The following is a 23,765-nucleotide window of genomic DNA, read 5'->3' on the forward strand; positions in this document are numbered from 1 at the left end:
TGCCTCGGTCGTGTCCCTCACTGTCTCTCTCATGTCCCTCACTGCCTTGGTCGTGTCCCTCACTGTCTCTCTCATCTCCCTCACTGCCCCGGTCGCGTCCCTCAGTGCCTCGGTCGTGTCCCTCACTGCCTCGGTCGTGTCCCTCACTACCTCGGTCATGTACCTCACTGCCTCGGTCGTGTCCCTCACTGCCTCGGTCGTGTCCCTCACTGCCTCAGTCATGTCCCTCACTACCTCGGTCGTGTCCCTCACTGCTCGGTCGTGTCCCTCACTGCCTCGATCGTGTCCCTCACTACCCCGGTCGTGTCCCTCACTGCCTCGGTCGTGTCCCTCACTGCCTCGATCGTGTCCCTCACTGCCTCGGTCGTGTCCCTCACTGTCTCTCTCATGTCCCTCACTACCTCGGTCGTGTCCCTCACTGCCTCGGTCGTGTCCCTCACTGCCTCGGTCGTGTCCCTCACTGCCTCGGTCGTGTCCCTCACTGCCTCAGTCATGTCCCTCACTACCTCGGTCGTGTCCCTCACTGCTCGGTCGTGTCCCTCACTGCCTCGATCGTGTCCCTCACTACCTCGGTCGTGTCCCTCACTGCCTCGGTCGTGTCCCTCACTGCCTCGATCGTGTCCCTCACTGCCTCGGTCGTGTCCCTCACTGTCTCTCTCATGTCCCTCACTACCTCGGTCGTGTCCCTCACTGCCTCGGTCGTGTCCCTCACTGCCTCGGTCGTGTCCCTCACTGCCTCGATCGTGTCCCTCACTGCCTCGGTCGTGTCCCTCACTGCCTCGGTCGTGTCCCTCACTGCCTCGGTCGTGTCCCTCACTGTCTCTCTCATCTCCCTCACTGCCTCGGTCGTGTCCCTCACTGCCTCGGTCGTGTCCCTCACTGCCTCGATCGTGTCCCTCACTGCCTCGGTCGTGTCCCTCACTGCCTCTCTCATGTCCCTCACTGCCTCGGTCGTGTCCCTCACTGTCTCTCTCATCTCCCTCACTGCCTCGGTCGTGTCCCTCACTGCCTCGGTCGTGTCCCTCACTGCCTCGCTCATGTCCCTCACTGTCTCTCTCATCTCCCTCACTGCCTCGGTCGTGTCCCTCACTGCCTCGGTCGTGTCCCTCACTGCCTCTCTCATGTCCCTCACTGCCTCTGTCATGTCCCTCACTGCCTCGGTCGTGTCCCTCACTGTCTCTCTCATGTCCCTCACTGTCTCTCTCATCTCCCTCACTGCCTCGGTCGTGTCCCTCACTGCCTCGGTCGTGTCCCTCACTGTCTCTCTCATGTCCCTCACTGTCTCTCTCATGTCCCTCACTGCCTTGGTCGTGTCCCTCACTGTCTCTCTCATCTCCCTCACTGCCTCGGTCGTGTCCCTCAGTGCCTCGGTCGTGTCCCTCACTGCCTCGGTCGTGTCCTTCACTACCTCGGTCGTGTCCCTCACTGCCTCGGTCGTGTCCCTCACTGCCTCGGTCGTGTCCCTCACTGCCTCGGTCGTGTCCCTCACTGCCTCGGTCGTGTCCCTCACTGCCTCGGTCGTGTCCCTCACTGCCTCGGTCGTGTCCCTCACTGCCTCGATCGTGTCCCTCACTGTCTCTCTCATGTCCCTCACTGCCTCGGTCGTGTCCCTCACTGCCTCTGTCATGTCCCTCACTGCCTCGGTCGTGTCCCTCACTGCCTCGATCGTGTCCCTCACTGTCTCTCTCATGTCCCTCACTGCCTCAGTCGTGTCCCTCACTGCCTCGGTCATGTCCCTCACTGCCTCGGCCATGTCCCTCACTGCCTCGGTCGTGTCCCTCACTGCCTCGATCGTGTCCCTCACTGCCTCGGTCGTGTCCCTCACTGCCTCTCTCATGTCCCTCACTGCCTCGGTCGTGTCCCTCACTGTCTCTCTCATCTCCCTCACTGCCTCGGTCGTGTCCCTCACTGCCTCGGTCGTGTCCCTCACTGCCTCGCTCATGTCCCTCACTGTCTCTCTTATCTCCCTCACTGCCTCGGTCGTGTCCCTCACTGCCTCGGTCGTGTCCCTCACTGCCTCTCTCATGTCCCTCACTGCCTCTGTCATGTCCCTCACTGCCTCGGTCGTGTCCCTCACTGTCTCTCTCATGTCCCTCACTGTCTCTCTCATCTCCTTCACTGCCTCGGTCGTGTCCCTCACTGCCTCGGTCGTGTCCCTCACTGTCTCTCTCATGTCCCTCACTGTCTCTCTCATGTCCCTCACTGCCTTGGTCGTGTCCCTCACTGTCTCTCTCATCTCCCTCACTGCCTCGGTCGTGTCCCTCAGTGCCTCGGTCGTGTCCCTCACTGCCTCGGTCGTGTCCTTCACTACCTCGGTCGTGTCCCTCACTGCCTCGGTCGTGTCCCTCACTGCCTCGGTCGTGTCCCTCACTGCCTCGGTCGTGTCCCTCACTGCCTCGGTCGTGTCCCTCACTGCCTCGGTCGTGTCCCTCACTGCCTCGGTCGTGTCCCTCACTAGCTCGGTCGTGTCCCTCACTGTCTCTCTCATCTCCCTCACTACCTCGGTCGTGTCCCTCACTGCCTCGGTCGTGTCCCTCACTGCCTCGGTCGTGTCCCTCACTGCCTCGGTCGTGTCCCTCACTGCCTCGGTCGTGTCCCTCACTGTCTCTCTCATCTCCCTCACTACCTCGGTCGTATCCCTCACTGCCTCGGTCGTGTCCCTCACTGCCTCGGTCGTGTCCCTCACTGCCTCGGTCGTGTCCCTCACTGTCTCTCTCATCTCCCTCACTGCCTCGGTCGTGTCCCTCACTGCCTCGGTCGTGTCCCTCACTGCCTCGGTCGTGTCCCTCACTGCCTCGGTCGTGTCCCTCACTGTCTCTCTCATCTCCCTCACTGCCTCGGTCGTGTCCCTCACTGCCTCGGTCGTGTCCCTCACTGCCTCGGTCGTGTCCCTCACTGCCTCGGTCGTGTCCCTCACTGCCTCGGTCGTGTCCCTCACTGTCTCTCTCATCTCCCTCACTGCCTTGGTCGTGTCCCTCACTGCCTCGGTCGTGTCCCTCACTGCCTCTGTCATGTCCCTCACTGTCTCTCTCATCTCCCTCACTGCCTCGGTCGTGTCCCTCACTGCCTCGGTCGTGTCCCTCACTGCCTCGATCGTGTCCCTCACTGTCTCTCTCATGTCCCTCACTGCCTCGGTCGTGTCCCTCACTGCCTCTGTCATGTCCCGCACTGCCTCGGTCGTGTCCCTCACTGCCTCGATCGTGTCCCTCACTGTCTCTCTCATGTCCCTCACTGCCTCGGTCGTGTCCCTCACTGCCTCGGTCATGTCCCTCACTGCCTCGGTCATGTCCCTCACTGCCTCGGTCGTGTCCCTCACTGCCTCGATCGTGTCCCTCACTGCCTCGGTCGTGTCCCTCACTGCCTCTCTCATGTCCCTCACTGCCTCGGTCGTGTCCCTCACTGTCTCTCTCATCTCCCTCACTGCCTCGGTCGTGTCCCTCACTGCCTCGGTCGTGTCCCTCACTGCCTCGCTCATGTCCCTCACTGTCTCTCTCATCTCCCTCACTGCCTCGGTCGTGTCCCTCACTGCCTCGGTCGTGTCCCTCACTGCCTCTGTCATGTCCCTCACTGCCTCGGTCGTGTCCCTCACTGCCTTGGTCGTGTCCCTCACTGCCTCTCTCATGTCCCTCACTGTCTCTCTCATCTCCCTCACTGCCTCGGTCGTGTCCCTCACTGTCTCTCTCATCTCCCTCACTGCCTCGGTCGTGTCCCTCACTGCCTCGGTCGTGTCCCTCACTGCCTCTCTCATGTCCCTCACTGTCTCTCTCATGTCCCTCACTGTCTCTCTCATGTCCCTCACTGCCTTGGTCGTGTCCCTCACTGTCTCTCTCATCTCCCTCAGTGCCTCGGTCGTGTCCCTCACTGTCTCTCTCATCTCCCTCACTGCCTCGGTCGTGTCGCTCACTGCCTCGGTCGTGTCCCTCACTGCCTCTGTCATGTCCCTCACTGCCTCGGTCGTGTCCCTCACTGCCTTGGTCGTGTCCCTCACTGCCTCTCTCATGTCCCTCACTGTCTCTCTCATCTCCCTCACTGCCTCGGTCGTGTCCCTCACTGTCTCTCTCATCTCCCTCACTGCCTCGGTCGTGTCCCTCACTGCCTCGGTCGTGTCCCTCACTGCCTCTCTCATGTCCCTCACTGTCTCTCTCATGTCCCTCACTGTCTCTCTCATGTCCCTCACTGCCTTGGTCGTGTCCCTCACTGTCTCTCTCATCTCCCTCAGTGCCTCGGTCGTGTCCCTCACTGCCTCGGTCGTCTCCCTCACTGCCTCGATCGTGTCCCTCACTGCCTCGGTCGTCTCCCTCACTGCCTCGGTCGTGTCCCTCACTGCCTCGGTCGTCTCCCTCACTGCCTCGGTCGTGTCCCTCACTGCCTCGGTCGTGTCCCTCACTGCCTCGGTCGTGTCCTTCACTACCTCGGTCGTGTCCCTCACTGCCTCGGTCGTGTCCCTCACTGCCTCGGTCGTCTCCCTCACTGCCTCGGTCGTGTCCCTCACTGCCTCGGTCGTGTCCCTCACTGCCTCGGTCGTCTCCCTCACTGCCTCTGTCGTGTCCCTCGCTGCCTCGGTCGTCTCCCTCACTGTCTCGGTCGTGTCCCTCACTGCCTCGGTCGTCTCCCTCACTGCCTCGGTCGTGTCCCTCACTGCCTCAGTCGTGTCCCTCACTGCCTCGGTCTTGTCCCTCACTGCCTCGGTCGTGTCCCTCACTGCCTCAGTCGTGTCCCTCACTGCCTCGGTCTTGTCCCTCACTGCCTCGGTCGTGTCCCTCACTGCCTCGGTCTTGTCCCTCATGGCCTGACCCATGGCTCCGACGTGTTGCCCCGTGCCTTCCACCCCAAACGTCTGTGTCCAACGCAATGTCTGCAAAATCTGCTGTGTCTGGATGCGGTCAGACTCCTCCACTGGATTTGCTGGCATGGGAATGTTGCTGACATCCCTCCTGCTGTAGATTCTGGCTCTGCACCAGTGATGGGATCACTTTTCCCAGAAGCGCGACACGTGTTGGGACGACAGGTGTTCCCTGGGATCGGGCAGCCTCCTGACTGACCTCTCCATGGAGAGTCCCTGCCTCCACCAGATGGGCTGCAGCTTGTGTGGAATGTGCACCAGAAGGAGTCTCTGCACTAAAATGCCCCCCGAGGTGATAGTCTCTGCGATGGTGGAGGGTGGAGGTTACTGCAGTGGCAAGATGTCGGTGTCTTCCCCAGGCTGGTGGTGTTCTGGGGATGTGGATGGGGGGCTGTGACCCCAGATGCCCCCAGCCTCGTCTGTTGGGGATTCTGCCGACAAATGACATGGGGTGAGACCCTGGGAAGGACTGGTCTGTGGGAGAGGGGTGACTCACTTGCTGAAGGGACAACTGAGTTGCATTGGGCGTCATTTGTTCATCATCATAGAGTTTACAGTGCAGAAGGAGGCCAATCAGCCCATCGAGTCTGCACCGGCCCTCGGAACGAGTACGCTACTTAAGCCCACACCTCCACTCTATCACTGTAAGCCAGTAACCCGACCTCATCTTTCAGCCACTAAGGGACAATTTAGCGTGACCAATCCACCCAACCTGCACATCTTTGGACTGTGGGAGGAACCGGAGCACCCGGAGGAAACCCACGCAAACACGGGGAGAACGTGCAGACTCCGCACAGACCACCCAAGGCCGGAATCGAACCCGAGTCCCTATAGCTGTGAGGCAGTCATAGATTATCATAGAATTTACAGTGCAGAAGGAGGCCATTCAGCCCATCGAGTCTGCACCGGCTCTTGGAAAGAGCACCCTACCCAAGGTCCACACCTCCACCCTATCCCCATAACTCAGTAACCCCACCCAACACTAAGGGCAATTTTGGACACTAAGGGGCAATTTAGTATGGCCAATCCACCCAACCTGCACATCTTTGGACTGTGGGAGGAACCGGAGCACCCGGAGGAAACCCATGCACACACGGGGAGGATGTGCAGACTCCGCACAGACAGTGACCCAAGCAGGAATCGAACCTGGGACCCTGGTGCTGTGAAGCAGCAGTGCTAACCACTCTACCACCGTGAGTTATAAAAATATAACTCAATTGTTCCCTCGTCACCATGGACACGTTGATATTAAGTGTTTCTGGAGTGTCTCAGTCAAAACGACTCAAGGGGCAACAAACGGCACTTCAAGCCTCAGATATTGAAATGCTTTGAATGCCCACATTTCCCTTCAGAGGCTGATGGATAGCCAGGTTTTGTTTAAGAACAAAATATCTCAATAATCTTGTATTGAACTTCATCCTAAACCCGTGAAACGGCAAACTGAGGAATTGCAATCAGTGTGCTGAGCGAGAAAACAAGAGGAGAAAAATAATCTGGTGGCAATTCAAGCTTTGTTAGAATAACTTACAAATGTGGCCTCTCGATAGAATCACGCACTTACATCTGTCAAAATAAAATGTTTGAAGCATTGCATAGTCGTATTACCAGCATATTCTTTGCTGATAACTATGCATAGTCATTCCAGCCAAACCTGTGCGTATTGGACCATGTCGAGTTGTAAAGATGATAGGGTTTGTTACTGTTGAATAATTTATCTTGCTTTCAGAACATAAAGCTGCTGCCAAGCTCTATCACTGCCACTGCTCTCTCCTCAACCTCCCCCTCAGGTTGCAGGATCCTTTTCTCTGAGGGGGTGGGGACCTGAATATCTAGGGTGCCCCCCTCCCGTCTTCTGGCGCTCCCGGTGATTATGGGCCAGCTTGTCCTTGGGGGCAGAGAAATGACATAATTAGGCACAGTAAGAAGTCTGACAACACTGGATTAAAGTCCAACAGGTTTGTTTGGAATCACTAGCTTTCGGAGCACTGCTCCTTCCTCGGGTGAATGAAGAGGTGGGTTCCACAAACACATATATAGACAAAGTCAATGATGCAAGGTGGTACTTCGAACGCGAGTCTTTGCAGGTAATTAAGTCTTTACAGGTCCAGACTGTGCAACTGGAGCGAGGGATAGTCACAGGTTAAAGAGGTGTGAATTGTCTCAAGCCAGGGCAGTTGGTAGGATTTCGCAAGCCCAGGCCAGATGGTGGGAGGGTGAATGTAATGTGACATGAATCCAAGGTCCCGGTTGAGGCCGCACTCATGCGTGCGGAACTTGGCCATCAGTTTCTGCTCGGCGATTCTGCGTTGTCGCGCGTCCTGAAGGCCGCCTTGGAGAACGCTTATCTGAAGATCAGAAGCTGAATGCCCTTGACTGCTGAGGTGTTCCCCGACTGGAAGGGAACATTCCTGCCTGGCAATTGCCGCTCGATGTCCGTTCATTCGTTGTCGCAGCGTCTGCATGGTCTCGCCAATGTGCCACGCTTCGGGACATCCATTCCTGCAGCGTATGAGGTAGACAACATTGGCCGAGTCGCACGAGTATGTACCGCGTACCTGGTGGGTGCTGTTCTCACGTGTAATGGTGGTACCCAATCTTGCATCGTTGAATTTGTCTATATATATATTTCTGGAACCCACCTCTTCATTCACCCGAGGAAGGAGCAGTGCTCCGAAAGCTAGTGATTCAAAACAAACCTGTTGGACTTTAACTTGGTGTTGTAAAACTTCTTACTGTGCTCACCCCAGTGTTGCTCACCCCACACTGGCATCCCCACATCATACTTAGACAGAGGGAGGCGAGTTTTATGGGGCGGGGGGGGGGGTCTGAAACTTGTGTGTGCAGGCTCCGGGCCAAAGAGGATAACAGGCGTTGGGGTTTCCTGGAAGCTGGGCTGTAAGGGAGATGCAGGCAGGTGGGATGGTGGTGGCCTCGAGGGGTTTGGGGACTGATGTGAGGAGCGAGAGACAGGAGTGCTGCCAGGGGCACAGAGATGGTGACTCACCCGAGCTGCCCAAAGAAAGTCGTTCATCGTCTTCCTCTGCATTGCGCGCCAGTCCGCCTGCCGAGGCTGGCAGCACTGACCGCCTCTGGCACCTCATCCACAAGCGCTGTTGGGAAGGGCGGGCTTGGGTCTCCGCCCCACCCTGGGGAAGAGGGTGTCCCTCCTCTCCTCAATGACGTCCAGCATGCTGTGTGCTGGACCATTTCCATCACCTGAATTACTCCTGGTCGGCCCTCCGACCAGAAAGGCGCAGTTCCCTCGATTCAACACTGGCGGCAGCACCTAGTCTCCAGAATGGACACTCGAGCCCTCAGAGGAGCGAGAACCCAAAGAATATCGGCAAAACCGGCTCCTCAGAGGCTAAGGGGGTGGAGCATCATGAAAGCGGTGTCGCCCCCCGATTTGGTCGTATTCTCCGGCCAATCGCCCGTTTTCAAAGGGTTGCCCAGAACTTAAAGTTAAGTTGAAGGTCCCCCCCCACCCTCACCAACCCCTCCCACCAACCCTCCCACCCACGGACATTGTGCTCCGCCACGTAGACATGGGCAACGCACCCGACCCTTGACCCCAGAAGAGCAACCATACCCCCATCTCGAAATGTCTGCATCACTCGCCCCCCCCCCACCCCACAAAACGCAAGCATCAGGGTGTCCCTTCCCCAATCATCTATCATCACCGGCAACGAGGCATCAGGCCAAGTGAGTGATCCCTCGTTATGGGCCAATGTCCCTCTCTATAATTAAAGTATAAATATAAATAAAGCTTTATTTTACAATACCAATGCATCGTATTTGAACAGATGTGTGTTTTATTTACAGCAGTAAGAATGTTTACAGATACGTTCTGTAGTCTTGGAATATATTTCACACAATCTTTCCAGGTTGAGCATATCTTATAGTAACCGTCTCCCTGCATAATTCAAGTGATTCCCAGAATGCACAGCAAAGCTCCTCATAATTCGGGTCTCCTGTCCATACCAAGCAAGTGGTCCCCAACATCCGTCCAATTCCGACATATCCTCAATTTCTGTCCCTCCATCACTGGTGACGGAGCCCCCTCAGCTTCCTCGGTTCTGGGATATAAAATTCCCTCACTAAATCTCTCCACCTCTCTCTTCCTTCAAGATGCTCGTCACCGTCCAATCTCTCGGTTGCCTGTCCGACAAACACGTCATGTCAGATTTTGCCTTAGATCGTTCCTGTGGCGGGCCCTGGTGGGGGTTCGACAACATTAAAAGTTGCTGTAGAGATACAGGTTGTTGTTACCATCAGGCAGGAGAAAGCCCCCTGCACCCCCCCCCCCTCCCTCCTCTCCTGAAGGTGCGACAACCCCGGTCATTTTGACCAACGGGTCAACACTGCTGTTTGCGAGTCTTGGCTGGGAGGGGGTGGGGTGTTCGCTGTGGGGGTCCGTCGCAGGAGAGGCGGAAGCTTAGGTCCACGGCTGTACTTTGCCGGGGGATAGAGGAGCTGGGCGCCACTCAGCAGTGTGGGCCCTGACTCGTTTTCCCACTCCTTCGACCAATTTGCTGAGGCAAGTCACGGTGCCCCAATCACCAATGTCCCAGGTTGACATTAGCTGCCTCAGCGCCCAGCAAGTGACCGAACATTGGGGCTGTCCTGGCCTCATCCTTTCCCAATGGTGGGGGCGGACCGATGAGTATCAGCTGTCCCACCGAGCTAACTTCCATTTATTTTCATAACTGGCAAAGCTTCCTATCCATGACGTTACCTATCCACACTCGTCTCTGCCAACCTATTGTTCATGATTGCCAAGGCCCCGACTCCTCCAGAGAAGCCATTGTACCGTGAGTGGCTTTGCCTGGGGCCTCCATTGGCCGTCTCTGAGAGTTGCTTCTGCATTATAGCCAAGGACACCTTGTTGGAAGCTAGAAAGTCTTTAACGGATATCATCTCGCCCGACATCCGGTGCCCATCGGTCTCACTGTCGCACACCGTCTCCACGGAGACTTCCTGCCGCCTGGTCTTCATGCTTGCCGGATGGACGGCATTCCAGTGATTCCTCGCCTTCGCGCCCTGGCACCGTCGGCAACAGCGGTACTCCATCTTCTTCAGGATCCAGTTGAGGAACTGCTTGATGACGATGGAGGAGACGTTAAATAAGGAATAGAGGCAGCACACGCCCATCAGTATGAGCAGGAAGTTCCCCGCCCGGTACAGGCTCTGGTTGGCGTAGGCCGCTCTTTGGCTGCTCACCAAATCGCCAAAGCCAATGGTGCTGAACGCCACAAAGCAGAAGTACAAAGACTCGGCGTAGGACCAGCCCTCGATGGGCGAGTACATTGCCGAGGCGCAGCAGGAGATGACAAGGGACGCCGCCCCCAGGATGAGCATGACGTAGTAGACGGAGGGCTTCCAGCCGTCCAGGCTGTCCACCTCTCCCAATTGGCTGGAGCCTCGGCGGTCTGGCGACTGCGCCGCCCCGCTCCGCTGCAACTTCCTCTCGTGGAACCAGCGCAGGATGTAGGCCAGCAGCGTGATGATCCGCTCCAGGAACAGGTTGAAGAACAAGATGGTGGCGGCACAGCCCACCAGCCCGTAGAAGATCAGGAAGATTCGGCCGCCAGTCGTCACCGGTGTGGCCATCCCAAACCCTGCGAGGAAATCAAACAAGGACAGTCAGGGGAAAGCATTCCATAACTCCACCATAACTGAAGTCCCGTCCGCACGCTCCATTCTGCCACCACTTCAGGCCTCAAACCACAGTCTGAAACAAAACTGGAAAGAGATTAGCAAAGTATCGCTCTGAGTGTGCAAAGTGCCGATAAACCTTTTTGACTGGGGAACTCAAACTCAAGTAATTTATAAAAGAAACATGTAGTTGAAGCTTTGCGCCTTGCACTCATCAGGTCAGATTTACTAGAATACCAAATCTCATAGCGAACAACAATTTATACTGCATGGGAAGAGAATGTTGATTGGTTGGCAAGTCGGCTCTGCACATTTACCCCTGCGCATTGTTCCTATTACAATAGTCATCTAATTCCCTCCTGAACACCCCGATTGAACCAGCCTCCATCATGCTCCCAGGCAGCGCATTCCAGATCCAAACCGTTAGCCAAATCGCTTTAAATCTTGAGCCCGCTCGTTCTCGATCCTTTTTGGAATGGGAACAATTTTGCCCTATCTACTCTGTCCAGCCTCCTTATTTTGAAATTGAACCCACTGGTTATGGACTCCCCAACCAAGGGAAACATCTTACCTGCATCCGCCCTGTCGAACCCCTTTTAAGTATTCTCATCTGTTTGTCTGTATGTTTGGAAGCTGGAGGAGGTTACAGAGGGGACAAGGCCAGGGATGGATTGGTAAACAAGGATGAGAATTTTACAATTGAAGCTTTGTGGGAAACAGGAGCCCCGTGTAGGTCAGTGCGCACAGCAGTGATGGGCAAACAGCGATTCAGGGTAAGTTTGGAGAGTTTCGGGCAAGGTTGAATTTCGGGAGACCTGGTCAGGAGAGCATTGGAATGGTCAAGTCTGTAGATAACATAAAGGCTGGCATGAGGGTTTGAGCAGATGGGCTGAGGCAGGAGTGACCATAAGACATCGGAGCAGAAGTCGGCCATTAACCCCTTCGACTCTGCTCCGCCATTCAATGAGATCATTGTCTGATCTGAAGTGATAATCCTCAACTCCACTTTCCCGCCTAATCCTCATAACCCTCGATTCCCTCACTGGTTAAAAATCTGTCTCAGCCTCGAACGCACTTAGCGACCCAGCCTCTACAGCTCTCCGCGGTAAAGAGTTCCACAGATTCACTCCCCTCTGAGAGAAGAAATTCCTCCTCATCTCTGTCTGAAATGGGCGACCCCCTCACTCTGAGATTCTGCCCTCTGGTCCTAGACTCTCCCACAAGGGGAAACAACCTCTCAGCATCGACCCTGTCAAACCCCCCGATACGTCTCAATAAGGTCGCCTCTCATTCGTCTAAACTCCAATGAGCACAGGCCCAACTTACTCAACCCCTCGTAAGAAAATCCCTCCCTTCCCCGGGATTGACCTCGTGAACCTTCTCTGGACTTCCCCCAATGTCAATATATCTTTCCTTAGATAAGGGGACCAAAACTGTTCACAGAATCCATGGTGTGGTCTATTGTGTACTCTCTTGTATACTTTGAGCAGGACTTCCCTATTTTTATACTCCATTCCCTTTGAAATAAAAGTGAAGAGGTTTATCATCACAGATTGGAAAAGGTGCATTTTATTGACGTCCCCAACAGTTGTGTATCTGCTGTCACCTCATATTAATCAGCACTAACCGCTGGATTTACATTTGCAGATACTTTTATGTGGGAAACATTAATTAATGACGTTCGACATAACCTTTTGTTTTATTGCCTCAGGTGTCGGTTTGTTTGAATTCCTCACATCGCATTGCTAATGGACTGAACCTTAAACTCTTTCTGGCACTGAAACATCGTTTGATGACATTGGGCGAGGAATGAGTAGTTGCAGAGGCCACAGATCGACAGGACTTAGGTTAATTATTCATTTCCGTTACGAACCCGAGGTCGTGATAAGTAATGGAAAAAATATCAAACAATTGGTTTCCCTGCCTGCATCTCCCTTCTCACTGAAGTGTAAATAAATACTATTGCTCGCCACGTGGACAAAGCCCACCACAGTCCTGGATCGCCCACTCATGGCTGCCTGGGGGATAGCACTGCCTGATGTGGTACTGAGGCACACTAACAGCAAGACACCAGATTCAACCAGGGTCGCCTATTCTTCAGGATCAGCCTGGAGTCTCCAGACATCGAAGATCAATCCCCAGGATGCTGCGATCCAGAAGAAGGATCATCGGGACATTGAAAAAATGTTTCTTGTCATTTTCTTTGAACATTTCTCTTTACCAGATATAAGAATATTGAAAATAGGGGGGAAAGGGTGTTTCGCTGATAGTAGAGCATCGGCCAATCGGATAATGGGTCTTTGTGCGTTCCGATTGGCGTAGGAAGGCCGGATGTGACCGGGATGGATGCGTTGGCCGACTAATGGCTGGAGAGTGGGTGGCAGGTCATAGGATCATGAAATTCCTACAGTGCAGAAGGAGGCCATTTGGCCCATCGAGTCTGCACCGACCCTCAGAAAGAGCACCTTAGTGGCCCATTCCCTGCCCAATCCCTGTAACCCCACCTAACCTGAACATATTTTGACACTAAGGGACAATTGATCATGGCCAATCCACCTAACCTGCACATCTTTGGACTGTGGAAGGAAACCGGAGCACCTGGAGGAAACCCCCACACACAGGGAGGAAGTGTAAACTCCACACAGTCACCCAAGGGCAGAATTGAACCCGGGTCCCTGGCGCTGTGAGGCAGCAGTGCTAACCACCTTGCCGCCATGTGATGGAACCTCCAGGAGTACATTTCATCACAGTTGGCAACCCTATGTTCAACCATTGGTTTGAGAGAGCAGCTGACGTAGCCCACTGTAGTTGGCCTCAGTGTCCCTGGAGTATGTTGTCTGTGTGTGTGTGTGTGCTGCTGTTGTGCCAACCCCATGGTTGTAGATGTTGGCATCTGTGCGAGCCTTTTCGGAGAATGTTGGCAAGCTATTCGACCACAGTAGGTATCTTAACAGAACCCAATCACATCTTCCCCTTTTACCGGCACACGGGGATACACAGATACAGGTGCACACACCCCAACAGACATGAAAGCATATGGGCACACAGGTAGACAAACATACAGACACACATGGACACGCTGACAGACACACACACACCATTGGGCTGGTGGTAATGCAGTATTGTCACTGGTCAATTAATCTCCGGACCAGGGCTCGAGTCCAAACATGAAATTTTAATTCAATAGAACTCTTTATTCTTTCACGGGATGTGGGCGTCGCTGGGCTGGGCCAGCATTTGTTGCCCATCCCTAATTGCCCTTGAGTGTCTCGCTCGGTCATTTCAGAGCCAACCCCATTGCTGTGGGTCTGGAGTCATGTGTTGGCCAGACCGGGTAAGGGTGGCAGATTTCCTTCCCCTAAAGGACATTCATGAATCAGATGGGTTTTTTTTTTATGACAATTGATTTCTTTTTGTTTTATAAATTTAAAGTATCCAATTAATTCTTTCACAATTAAGTGGCAATTTAGCGTGGCCAATCCACCTACCCTGCACATCTTTGGATAGTGGGGGTGAGACCCACACAAACACGGGGAGAATGTGCAAACTCCACATGGACAGTGACCCGGGGCGGGATCGAACCCGGGCCCCTGGCGCTGTGAGGCAGAAGTGCTAACCTTAAAATGTAACATCTTAAAACTGGGGAATGAGGGCAGCACGGTGGTGCAGTGGTTAGCACAGCAGTCTCACGGCACCGAGGTCCCAGGTTCGATCCTGGCCCTGGGTCACTGTCCATGTGGAGTTTACACATTCTCCCCGTGTTTGCGTGGTGATGCACGATCAATCATTACTGAAGCGAGATTGTAGTCCAATTGAAGGCTTTAATGAACAAGTAGTTACCCCAGCAGCTCCGGTATAGAATGACTGCTGTGGGTGAAACACAGACTCTTATGCTCCGCCTGCTGGGCGGAACCAGCAGGCAGGTTTTACCACTCATACTACGGTATAAGGTACATCCCACCTAGGTACCGCGATACCCCTCATATAGCCTACCACATTCACCCCCTGTTTAAAAAGAGTCCGGCGGAGGTGGAGGCCTTGCTTTTACAGTGGCAGAGGTTATAGCGGTACCCTTCGGTGCCTTTACATGCAATACACATATTTACAGATAATTATTTACAATATTTTACAATGAAACTATCAGGCGGTCGGGGGCCCTGATCGTCCTCTGCGATCGTCGCAGTCCCGGCGGTGATGCTGGCGCCTGCTCGGGCATCCGTGGCTCTGGGACCATGTTGTCTTCAGCTTCATCGCATCCGGATGGGGCCAGTGGGAGGACGGATCCTCCTGGGAAGGGGGCTGCGGTGGTGTGCGCCGGTGAAAAAATGGTTGGGGTTGGTGGTGGTGGGGGGGGGGGGGGGGGGGGGTGAGGGGGGGATCCAGATCCCAGAGGGAGACCGTGTCTTGTCGGCCATCAGGGTGCGCCACATAGGCATACTGGGGGTTAGCATGGAGGAGATGTACCCCCTCGACCAGTGTGTCCGACTTGTGGGCCCATACGTGTTTGCGGAGTAGGGCGGGTCCGGGGGCTGCCAGCCATGTTGGGAGCGAGGTCCCCGAGGAGGACTTCCTAGGGAAGGCAAGGAGACGCTCATGAGGTGTTTCGCTGGTAGTAGTGCACAGTAGTGATCGGATGGAGTGAAGTGCATCAGGGAGGACCTCCTGCCATCGGGACACTGGGAGATTCTTGGACCGTAGGGCCAGTAGGACAGCCTTCCAGACCGTCTCATTCTCCCTCTCTACCTGCCCCTTTCCCCGGGGGTTGTAGCTGGTTGTCCTGCTCGAGGCGATGCCCTTGCTGAGCAGGAATTGACGCAGCTCGTCACTCATGAAGGAGGAACCCTATCGCTATGGATGTAGGCGGGGAAACCGAACAGGGTAAAGATGTTGTGGAGGGCTTTAATGACGGTGGCAGTCCCGTCATGTCGGGACAGGGGATGGCGAAAGGGAACCGGGAGTACTCATCAATCACGTTTAAGAAATACGTGTTGCGGTCGGTGGAAATGAAATGAAATGAAAATCGCTTATTGTCACAAGTAGGCTTCAAATGAAGTTACTGTGAAAAGCCCCTAGTCGCCACATTCCGGCGCCTGTTCGGGGAGGCTGTTACGGGAATCGAACCGTGCTGCTGGCCTGCCTTGGTCTGCTTTCAAAGCCAGCGATTTAGCCCTGTGCTAAACAGCCCCAGGGATGGGGCCTTTGAAATCCACGCTGAGGCGTTCAAAGGGGCGGGAAGCCTTCACCAGGTGCACTTTCTCTGGCCTGCAGAAGTGCGGCTTGCACTCCGCGCAGATTTGGCAGTTTCTGGTTACGGCCCTGACCTCCTGGATGGAGTAGGGCAGATTGCGGGTTTTAACAAAGTGGAAGAACCGGGTGACCCCCGGGTGGCAGAGGTTGTCGTGGAGGGTTCGGAGTCGGTCTACTTGTACACTGGCACAAGTGCCGCGGGACAGGGCATCAGGAGGCTCGTTGAGCTTCCCGGGACGATACAAGATCTCCTAATTATAGGTGGAGAGCTCGATCCTCCACCGTACGATCTTATCATTCTTAATTTTGCCCCGCTGAACATTGTCAAACATGAAGGCTGCCGACCGTTGGTCAGTGAGGAGAGTGAATCTCCTGCCGGCCAGGTAATGCCTCCAATGCCGCACAGCTTCTATGATGGCCTGGGCCTCCTTCTCGACGGAGGAATGGCGGATTTCTGAGGCGTGGAGGGTGCGTGAAAAGGCCACGGGTCTGCCCGCCTGATTGAGGGTGGCAGCCAGAGCTACGTCTGATGCGTCGCTCTCGACCTGGAAGGGGAGGGACTCATCGATTGCGTGCATCGTCGCCCTGGCGATGTCTGCTTTGATGCGACTGAAAGCCTGGCGGGCCTCTGCCGATAGGGGAAAAACCGTGGACTGGATTAGTGGGTGGGCCTTGTCCGCATAATTGGGGACCCACTGGACGTAATAAGAAAAGAAGCCCAGGCAACGTTTCAGGGCCTTGGGGCAGTGGGCAGTGGGGGAGGGGAAACTCCATGAGGGGGCGCATGCGTTCGGGATCTGGGCCTATGACTCCATCATGCACTATGTAGCCGAGGATGGCTAGGCAATCGGTGCTAAACACGTATTTGTCCTTGTTATAGGTTAAGTTAAGGATTTTTGCGGTATGGAGGAATTTGCGGAGGTTGGTGTCATGGTCCTGCTGGTCGTGGCCGCAGATGGTGACATTTTTGAAGTACGGGAACGTGGCCCGCAGACTGTACCAGTCAACCATTCGGTCCATCTCCCGTTGGAAGACTGAGACCCCATTTGTGACACCAAAGGGAACCCTTAGAAAGTGGTAGAGCCGCCCATCTGCTTCGAATGCAGTGTACTTGCAGTAGTCCGGGCAAATGGGGAGCTGGTGGTAGGCTGATTTAAGGTCTACTGTGGAGAAAACCTTGTATTGCGCTATCTGGTTGACCATTTCAGATATGCGGGGGAGAGGGTACGCGTCGAGCTGCGTATACCTGTTGATGGTCTGACTGTAGTCTATGACCCATCCTATGTTTCTCCCCGGTCTTTACAACCACCACTTGAGCTCTCCAGAGGCTGTTGCTGGCCTCGATAATACCTTCCTTTAGTAACCGTTGGACTTCTGACCTAATGAAGGTCCGGTCCTGGGCACTGTACCGTCTGCTCCTGATGGCGACGGGTTTGCAATCGGGGGTAAGGTTTGCAAACAGGGAAGGCGGGTCGGCCTTGAGGGTCACGAGGCCGCAGACGGTGAGGGGGATATGGGGCTGCCGAATTTGAACGTTAAACTTTGCAGGTTACACTGGAAGTCCAGTCCCAGGAGTGTGGCAGGGCAGAGATGGGGGAGGACGTAGAGTCGGAAGTTATTGAACTCCACGCCCTGGACCGTGAGGTTGGCTATGCAGTACCCCCGGATCTCCACAGAGTGGGACCCAGAGGCCAGGGAGATCTTTTGTTTAATCGGGTGTACAGCGAGGGAGCAGTGCCTTACCGTATTGGGATGAGTGAAGCTCTCTGTGCTCCCAGAGTCGATCAAGCAGGATGTCTTGTGCCCGTTGATGAGTACCGACGTCGTTCGGGGCCGAGACTGGTCCAGTGTCACTGAGGCAAGTTGTGGCAGAAGCTGAGCGATCTCGTCGGGCGATACACGGCCACCCGAGTCGGGGTCCTGAGACGTCATCCAAGATGGCCGCCACATGAATCGCACATGGTCAGCTGGAAGATGGCCAGCCGAGTCGGGGTCCTGAGACGTCATCCAAGATGGCTGCCCCCATGAATCGCACACGGCCTGTGAGGAGAGGAATGGCAGCGGGCCCGGTTCGCCTGTGGAGACAGTGGCGGCCGACCGGGCCTGGCATACTGCCACGAGGTGCCCCTTCTTCCCGCAGCCCTTGAAGATTGCGGATCGGGCCGGACAATGTTGCCGGGGGTGTTTGTTTTGCCCGCAAAAATAGCATCGGGCCCCTCCCCGGGTTTCCTGGCTGCCGCACTGCACAAGCTTGTGGGGAATTTAGGGGTGCTTTGGAATCAGCCGCAGGTGGGGTCCACCCTGTCCATACGGGTACCGCGCGGTCGGGAGGCTACATCTAGGGAGTGTGCAAGTTTGCATGCCTCTTTAAGCCCTAGCGTGTCGTTTTCCAGAAGTCGCTGGCGGATTTTAGAGGACAGCATGCCCGCAACAAAAGCATACCGTATTAAGAGTTCGGTGTGGTCATTGGCTGAGACTTGTGGACAGTTACAGTTTCTACCTAACACTAACAATGCGCGGTAAAAATTGTCCAGTGATTCCCCTGGGGCCTGCCGTCTGGTAGCTAAAAGATGCCGAGCGTATACCTGATTCACAGTGTGGACGTACTGCTCTTGTAACAAAGTCATTGTGTCCTCGAAACCGTCCACGTCTTCGATAAGCGTGTAGATTTCTGGGCTCACCCTTGAGTGGAGGACTTGCATTTTCTGTTCCTCTGTGGGGGTAGTTGGGGCCGTCCTGATGTACCCGTTGAAACTTGCCAGCCAATGTTTAAAAGTTGCTGCTGCATTTGCCGCATGGGGGTTGATTTGTAGACACGCTGGCTTGATGCGGAGAGCAGCCATTCTTCAATTTTGTTCATTAAATTGATGCACGATCAATCACTTCTGTAGCGAGATTGTAGTCCAATTGAAGGCTTTAATGAACAAGTAGTTACCCCAGCAGCTCCGGTATAGAATGACTGCTGTGGGTGAAACACAGACTCTTATGCTCCGCCTGCTGGGCGGAACCAGCAGGCAGGTTTTACCACTCATACTACGGTATAAGGTACATCCCACCTAGGTACCGCGATACCCCTAATATAGCCTACCACACATGGGTTTCACCCTCACAATCCAAAGATGTGCTGGGTAGGCGGATTGGCTACGCTAAATTGCTCCTTAATTGGAAAATGAATTGGGTACTCTAAATTTATTTTATAAAAAACTGGGGAATGGCAATACCCGTCTTAATTGGTCAATGTGGAATTGAAAGCCGGTCTCAGTAACGGCGACTGCGACAGCGATCATCGATTGCCGTGATACCAGGCTGCCCTTTTTACCACAATCAATGATCGTTGTCACGGTCGCCATTTTCAATTTCAGATTGACCAATTAAGACGAGTAATCCAATTCCCCAGTTTTAAGATGTTACATTTTAAGGTGTACAAGACCAAGTAAGACAAATATTCCCATTCCCCAGTTGTTTTACCTCTGGGAAGAAGAGAAAGTTTAACAAATGGAGAGTAACAAGCGAGAGAGAGAGGGAGACAGAGAGAGAGAGACACAGACAGAGAGAGGGAGAGAGACAGAGGGAGACGTAGACAGAGACACAGAGAGAGGAGACAGAGAAACAAAGAGTTGGAGAGAAGGACAGAGGTAGAATGACAGAGAGAGAGACAGAGGGAGACACAGACAGAGAGACAGAGAGAGAGCGAGAGAGAGACAGAGGGAGACACAGACAGAGAGACAGAGTGACAGACAGAGAGACACACACAGGGAGAACACAGACAGAGAGACAGACAGGGACACACAGGCAGAGAGACAGAGAGATGGACAGAGAGAGAGAAAGAGAGAGACAGAGGAAGACACAGACAGAGGGAGGCACAGAGAGACAGGGACACACAGATAGTCAGAGAGATGGCAGAGGGAGAGAAAGAGAGAGAGAGACAGGGAGACACAGACAAAGAGACAGACAGAGAGAGAGAGACAGAGGGAGACACAGATAGAGAGACAGAGACACAGGCTGACAGAGACAGAGACACGGGCAGAGGGAGGGAGAGACAGAGAGAGAGGGACACACAGGCAGAGAGAGTCAGAGACAGAGAGAGAGACAGACAGAGAGACAGACAAAGAGAAAGATGGGCAAAGGGACAGAGGTGGAAAGTCTGAGAGAGTCAGAGACAGAGAGAGACAGAGACACAGGCAGAGGGAGAGAGAAAGAGAGAGGGGGAGACACAGGCAGAGGGACGGGGAGAACACAGACAGAAACAGAGACACAGGCAGAGGGATACACAGGCAGAGGGAGAGAGGGAGACACAGACAGAGGGAGAGAGGGACACACAGGCAGAGGGACACAGGGAGAGGGAGAGAGGAACACACAGGCAGAGACACAGGGAGAGGGAGAGAGGAACACACAGGCAGAGGGACACAGGGAGAGGGAGAGAGGGACACACAGGCAGAGACACAGGGAGAGGGACACAGGGAGAGGGAGAGAGGGACACACAGGCAGAGACACAGGGAGAGGGACACAGGGAGAGGGACACACAGGCAGAGGGACACAGGCAGAGGCAGAGAGGGACACACAAGCAGAGGGACACACAGGCAGAGACACAGGGAGAGGGACACAGGGAGAGGGAGAGAGGGACACGCAGGCAGAGGGAGAGAGGGACACAGGGAGATGGAGAGAGGGACACACAGGCAGAGACACAGGGAGAGGGACACAGGCAGAGGGACACACAAGCAGAGGGACACACAGGCAGAGACACAGGGAGAGGGAGAGAGGGACACGCAGGCAGAGGGAGAGAGGGACACACAAGCAGAGGAACACACAGGCAGAGGGAGAACACATTAGTGTTCCCTGTGCAGCCTCAGCCTCTGCTATGATGGAAACACTGACCTATGGTGGACACCACCGTCCCGACAAAGTAAAAGGCTCCGGTGAAGTCCCATCTGGCTCGGAGAGGCTCCCCCCGGACCCCGGCCACATTGGCTGCCTCGTACTGCCGGAGGAAGGCTGCCAGCTCCGGCTGGCTGATGTTGTGGCTCCGGCTGAAGGTGTCCAGCCTCCGGCTCCACGCCCGCTGCGCCCGCAGCTCCGGGGGCCGCTCAATGGCCGAGAAGACAGCGGCCCCCCACACCAGGTAGAGCAGGATGAGCAGGGCCAGCAGGCAGAAGCGCCCGTTGTCCTCATTGGGCAGTGGGCAGCGGCAGCCCCCTGCCCTCCCTGCCATGCCCCCCGGGCGAAGGGAGAGCTGCCTGGGCAGGCTGGCATCGGAGGTGGTGGGGGTCTCGCTCACAGCGATTGACAAGCAGCCCCATTCCACCCAGACGCACTTCAACCTCTTGTGCTCCATATAAGGCAGCAGGTACCTGCCCAACTGCACCTGCCTTAACCTGGAGTCCAGTAAACACCGTTAAAACTCAGCTCAAAGTGTGCAAATCCCAGAAATACTCAGCTCCAAGTGTGCAAACCCCAGTTAAAACTAGCTCCGTGTTCAAATCGCAATGAAAACCAGCTCCAAGTGTTCAAATCCCAGTTAAAACCAGCTCCAAGTGTTCAAATCCCAGTAAAAAACTATTCCAAGTGTTCAAATCCCAGTAAAACCCAGTTCAGAATGTTCAAATCCCAGTAAAACCCGCTCCAAGAGTTCAAATCCCAGTAAAACCCAGTTCAGAATGATCAAATCCCAGTAAAAACCAGCTCCAAGTGTGCAACTCCCAGTAAAGTCCAGCTCAGAATGTTCAAATCCCAGTAAAACCAGCTCCGTGCTCAAATCCCAGTAAAACCCAGCTCAGAATGTTCAAATCCCAGTAAATGGGATTTCCCATTGAAGCCGCCCCCCCCCCCCCCCCCCCCCCCCCCCATGGGCAGGGGTGCGCTACCAGCCGGAACAGAGACTCCCCCAATGGCCAGAGAATTCCAGGCACAATGGAGCCACTTGTGGCTATTTGAAAGAATGGACACTTTGGGATTTATAAGGTCATTTCATTAGCTCAGGACATATCTGGACATGTTCCCAATCACTTCATTGCCAATGAGGTATTTTCAAATTGGTATAATACAGGAAAATGTAGTAACCAATTCTTACACCCAAACCGCAATCAGTGAAATGACTGGACTATTGGTTTATGGTTGGGGTCATTCGAGAGAACTCTCTGGGTAACAAGTCATTGATATTATTACCGATGGAACCCGAGCCATCCGTTTTCTTATTGTGGCGCAGAGTGTCGAGGTGTCCAATAGGTTGAAGAACCGTGGCCGTCAAAAATGTCCCCGGGGAGAACGGGTCTGCTGTTGAGATGGAGCAGGGGCCTCCTTACAGTCCGCAACTGTAATGATCATCACATGTAGCCTTCAAAGAAAACACCAGTGTCTTCTCTTCCGGGTCGGCATGGCAACGCATCACACAGTCCAAAGATTGGAAACAGCTGTAAGGAGTCCATTGTCTCCTCCACAATATAAAAAGCAAACGTCCACTCTGGGGAAAAGAGTCAGTTGTGGTGCATCAGGGTTCATACAGGAACCTGGGCCTTCAACCTGGAGCCAAAGGAGGAGCTTGAAAAACACCAGGATGGGATGCCCCAGCCAACACGACAATCTCGGATCCCCCAACAACATATAATTGGGGGGGGGGGGGGGGGGGGGGGGGGGGGGGGGGGGGGGGTGACGCTTCAACTCGAGGTGAGGAGACAACCTTGAAGATAAAGTGTAAATAGGGCAAAGAGAACTCCACAATCATGGGCGGCCCAGTAGCACATTGGTTAGCACTGCTGCCTCACAGCGCCAGGGTCCCAGGTTCGATTCCCGGCTGGATCACTGTCTGTGTGGAGTTTGCACGTTCTCCCCGTGCCTGCGTGGGTTTCCTCCGGGTGCTCCGGTTTCCTCTCACAGTCCAGGGATGTGCAGGTTAGGTGGATTGGCCACACTAAATTGCCCTTTAGTGTCCAAAGATGTGTAGGTTAGGTTGCAAGGTTGCAAGGATGGGGCGGGTGGAGTGGGCCTAGGTCGGGTGCTCTTTCAGAGGGCCGGTGCAGACTCGAAGGGCCGAATGGCCTCCTTCTGCACTGTGGAGATTCTATGAAAAAATAAGACGGCAGTGACTGATTGGAGGGCTGTGACTATTGGTGTTCCGCAGGGATCAGTGCTGGGACCTTTGCTCTTTGTAGTATATATAAATGATTTGGAGGAAAATGTAACTGGTCTGATTAGTAAGTTTGCAGACGACACAAAGGTTGGTGGAATTGCAGATAGCGATGAGGACTGTCGGAGGATACAGCAGGATTTAGATTGTTTGGAGACATGGGCGGAGAGGTGGCAGATGGAGTTTAATCTGGACAAATGTGAGGTAATGCATTTTAGAAGGTCTAATGCAGGTAGGGAATATACAGTGAATGGTAGAACCCTCAAGAGTATTGACAGTCAGAGAGATCTAGGTGTACAGGGCCACAGGTCACTGAAAGGGGCAATACAGGTGGAGAAGGTAGTTAAGAAGGCATACGGCATGCTTGCCTTCATTGGCCGGGGCATTGAGTATAAGAATTAGCAAGTCATGTTGCAGCTATATAGAACCTTAGTTAGGCCACACTTGGAGTATAGTGTTCAATTCTGGTCGCCACACTACCAGAAGGATGTGGAGGCTTTAGAGAGGGTGCAGAAGAGATTTACCAGGATGTTGCCTGGTATGGAGAGCATTAGCTATGAGGAGCAGTTGAATAAACTCGGTTTGTTCTCACTGGAACGACGGAGGTTGAGGGCCGACCTGATAGAGGTATACAAAATTATGAGGGGCATAGACAGAGTGGATAGTCAGAGGCTTTTCCCCGGGTTGGAGGGGTCAATTACTAGGGGGCATAGGTTTAAGGTGCGAGGGGCAAGGTTTAGAGTAGATGTACGAGGCAAGTTTTTTACGCAGAGGGTAGTGGGTGCCTGGAACTCGCTACCGGAGGAGGTGGTGGAAGCAGGGACGATAGTGACATTTAAGGGGCATCTTCACTCGAGGGTGGTGAAGCTGTGGAATTCTCCACCAAGGCTGTGGATGCCG

The 23,765-nt window shown here is 54.5% G+C and overlaps 1 protein-coding gene across 1 annotated transcript; it reads right to left on the minus strand.

Annotated features, from left to right (window-relative positions):
* Positions 1 to 8,656: 8,656 nt before the first annotated feature.
* LOC140402525 (potassium channel subfamily K member 13-like) lies at positions 8,657 to 20,983 on the minus strand. The gene is made up of 2 exons (XM_072490384.1): positions 20,621 to 20,983; positions 8,657 to 10,461 (listed from the first exon to the last, which is right to left on the minus strand). The coding sequence occupies exons 1-2, from the start codon at positions 20,952 to 20,954 to the stop codon at positions 9,575 to 9,577; spliced, it is 1,221 nt and encodes a 406-aa protein (XP_072346485.1). The 5' UTR covers positions 20,955 to 20,983; the 3' UTR covers positions 8,657 to 9,574.
* Positions 20,984 to 23,765: the final 2,782 nt, after the last annotated feature.

The sequence above is a fragment of the Scyliorhinus torazame genome, chromosome 25 (genome assembly GCF_047496885.1).
Source record: "Scyliorhinus torazame isolate Kashiwa2021f chromosome 25, sScyTor2.1, whole genome shotgun sequence".
Classification (NCBI taxonomy): domain Eukaryota; kingdom Metazoa; phylum Chordata; class Chondrichthyes; order Carcharhiniformes; family Scyliorhinidae; genus Scyliorhinus; species Scyliorhinus torazame.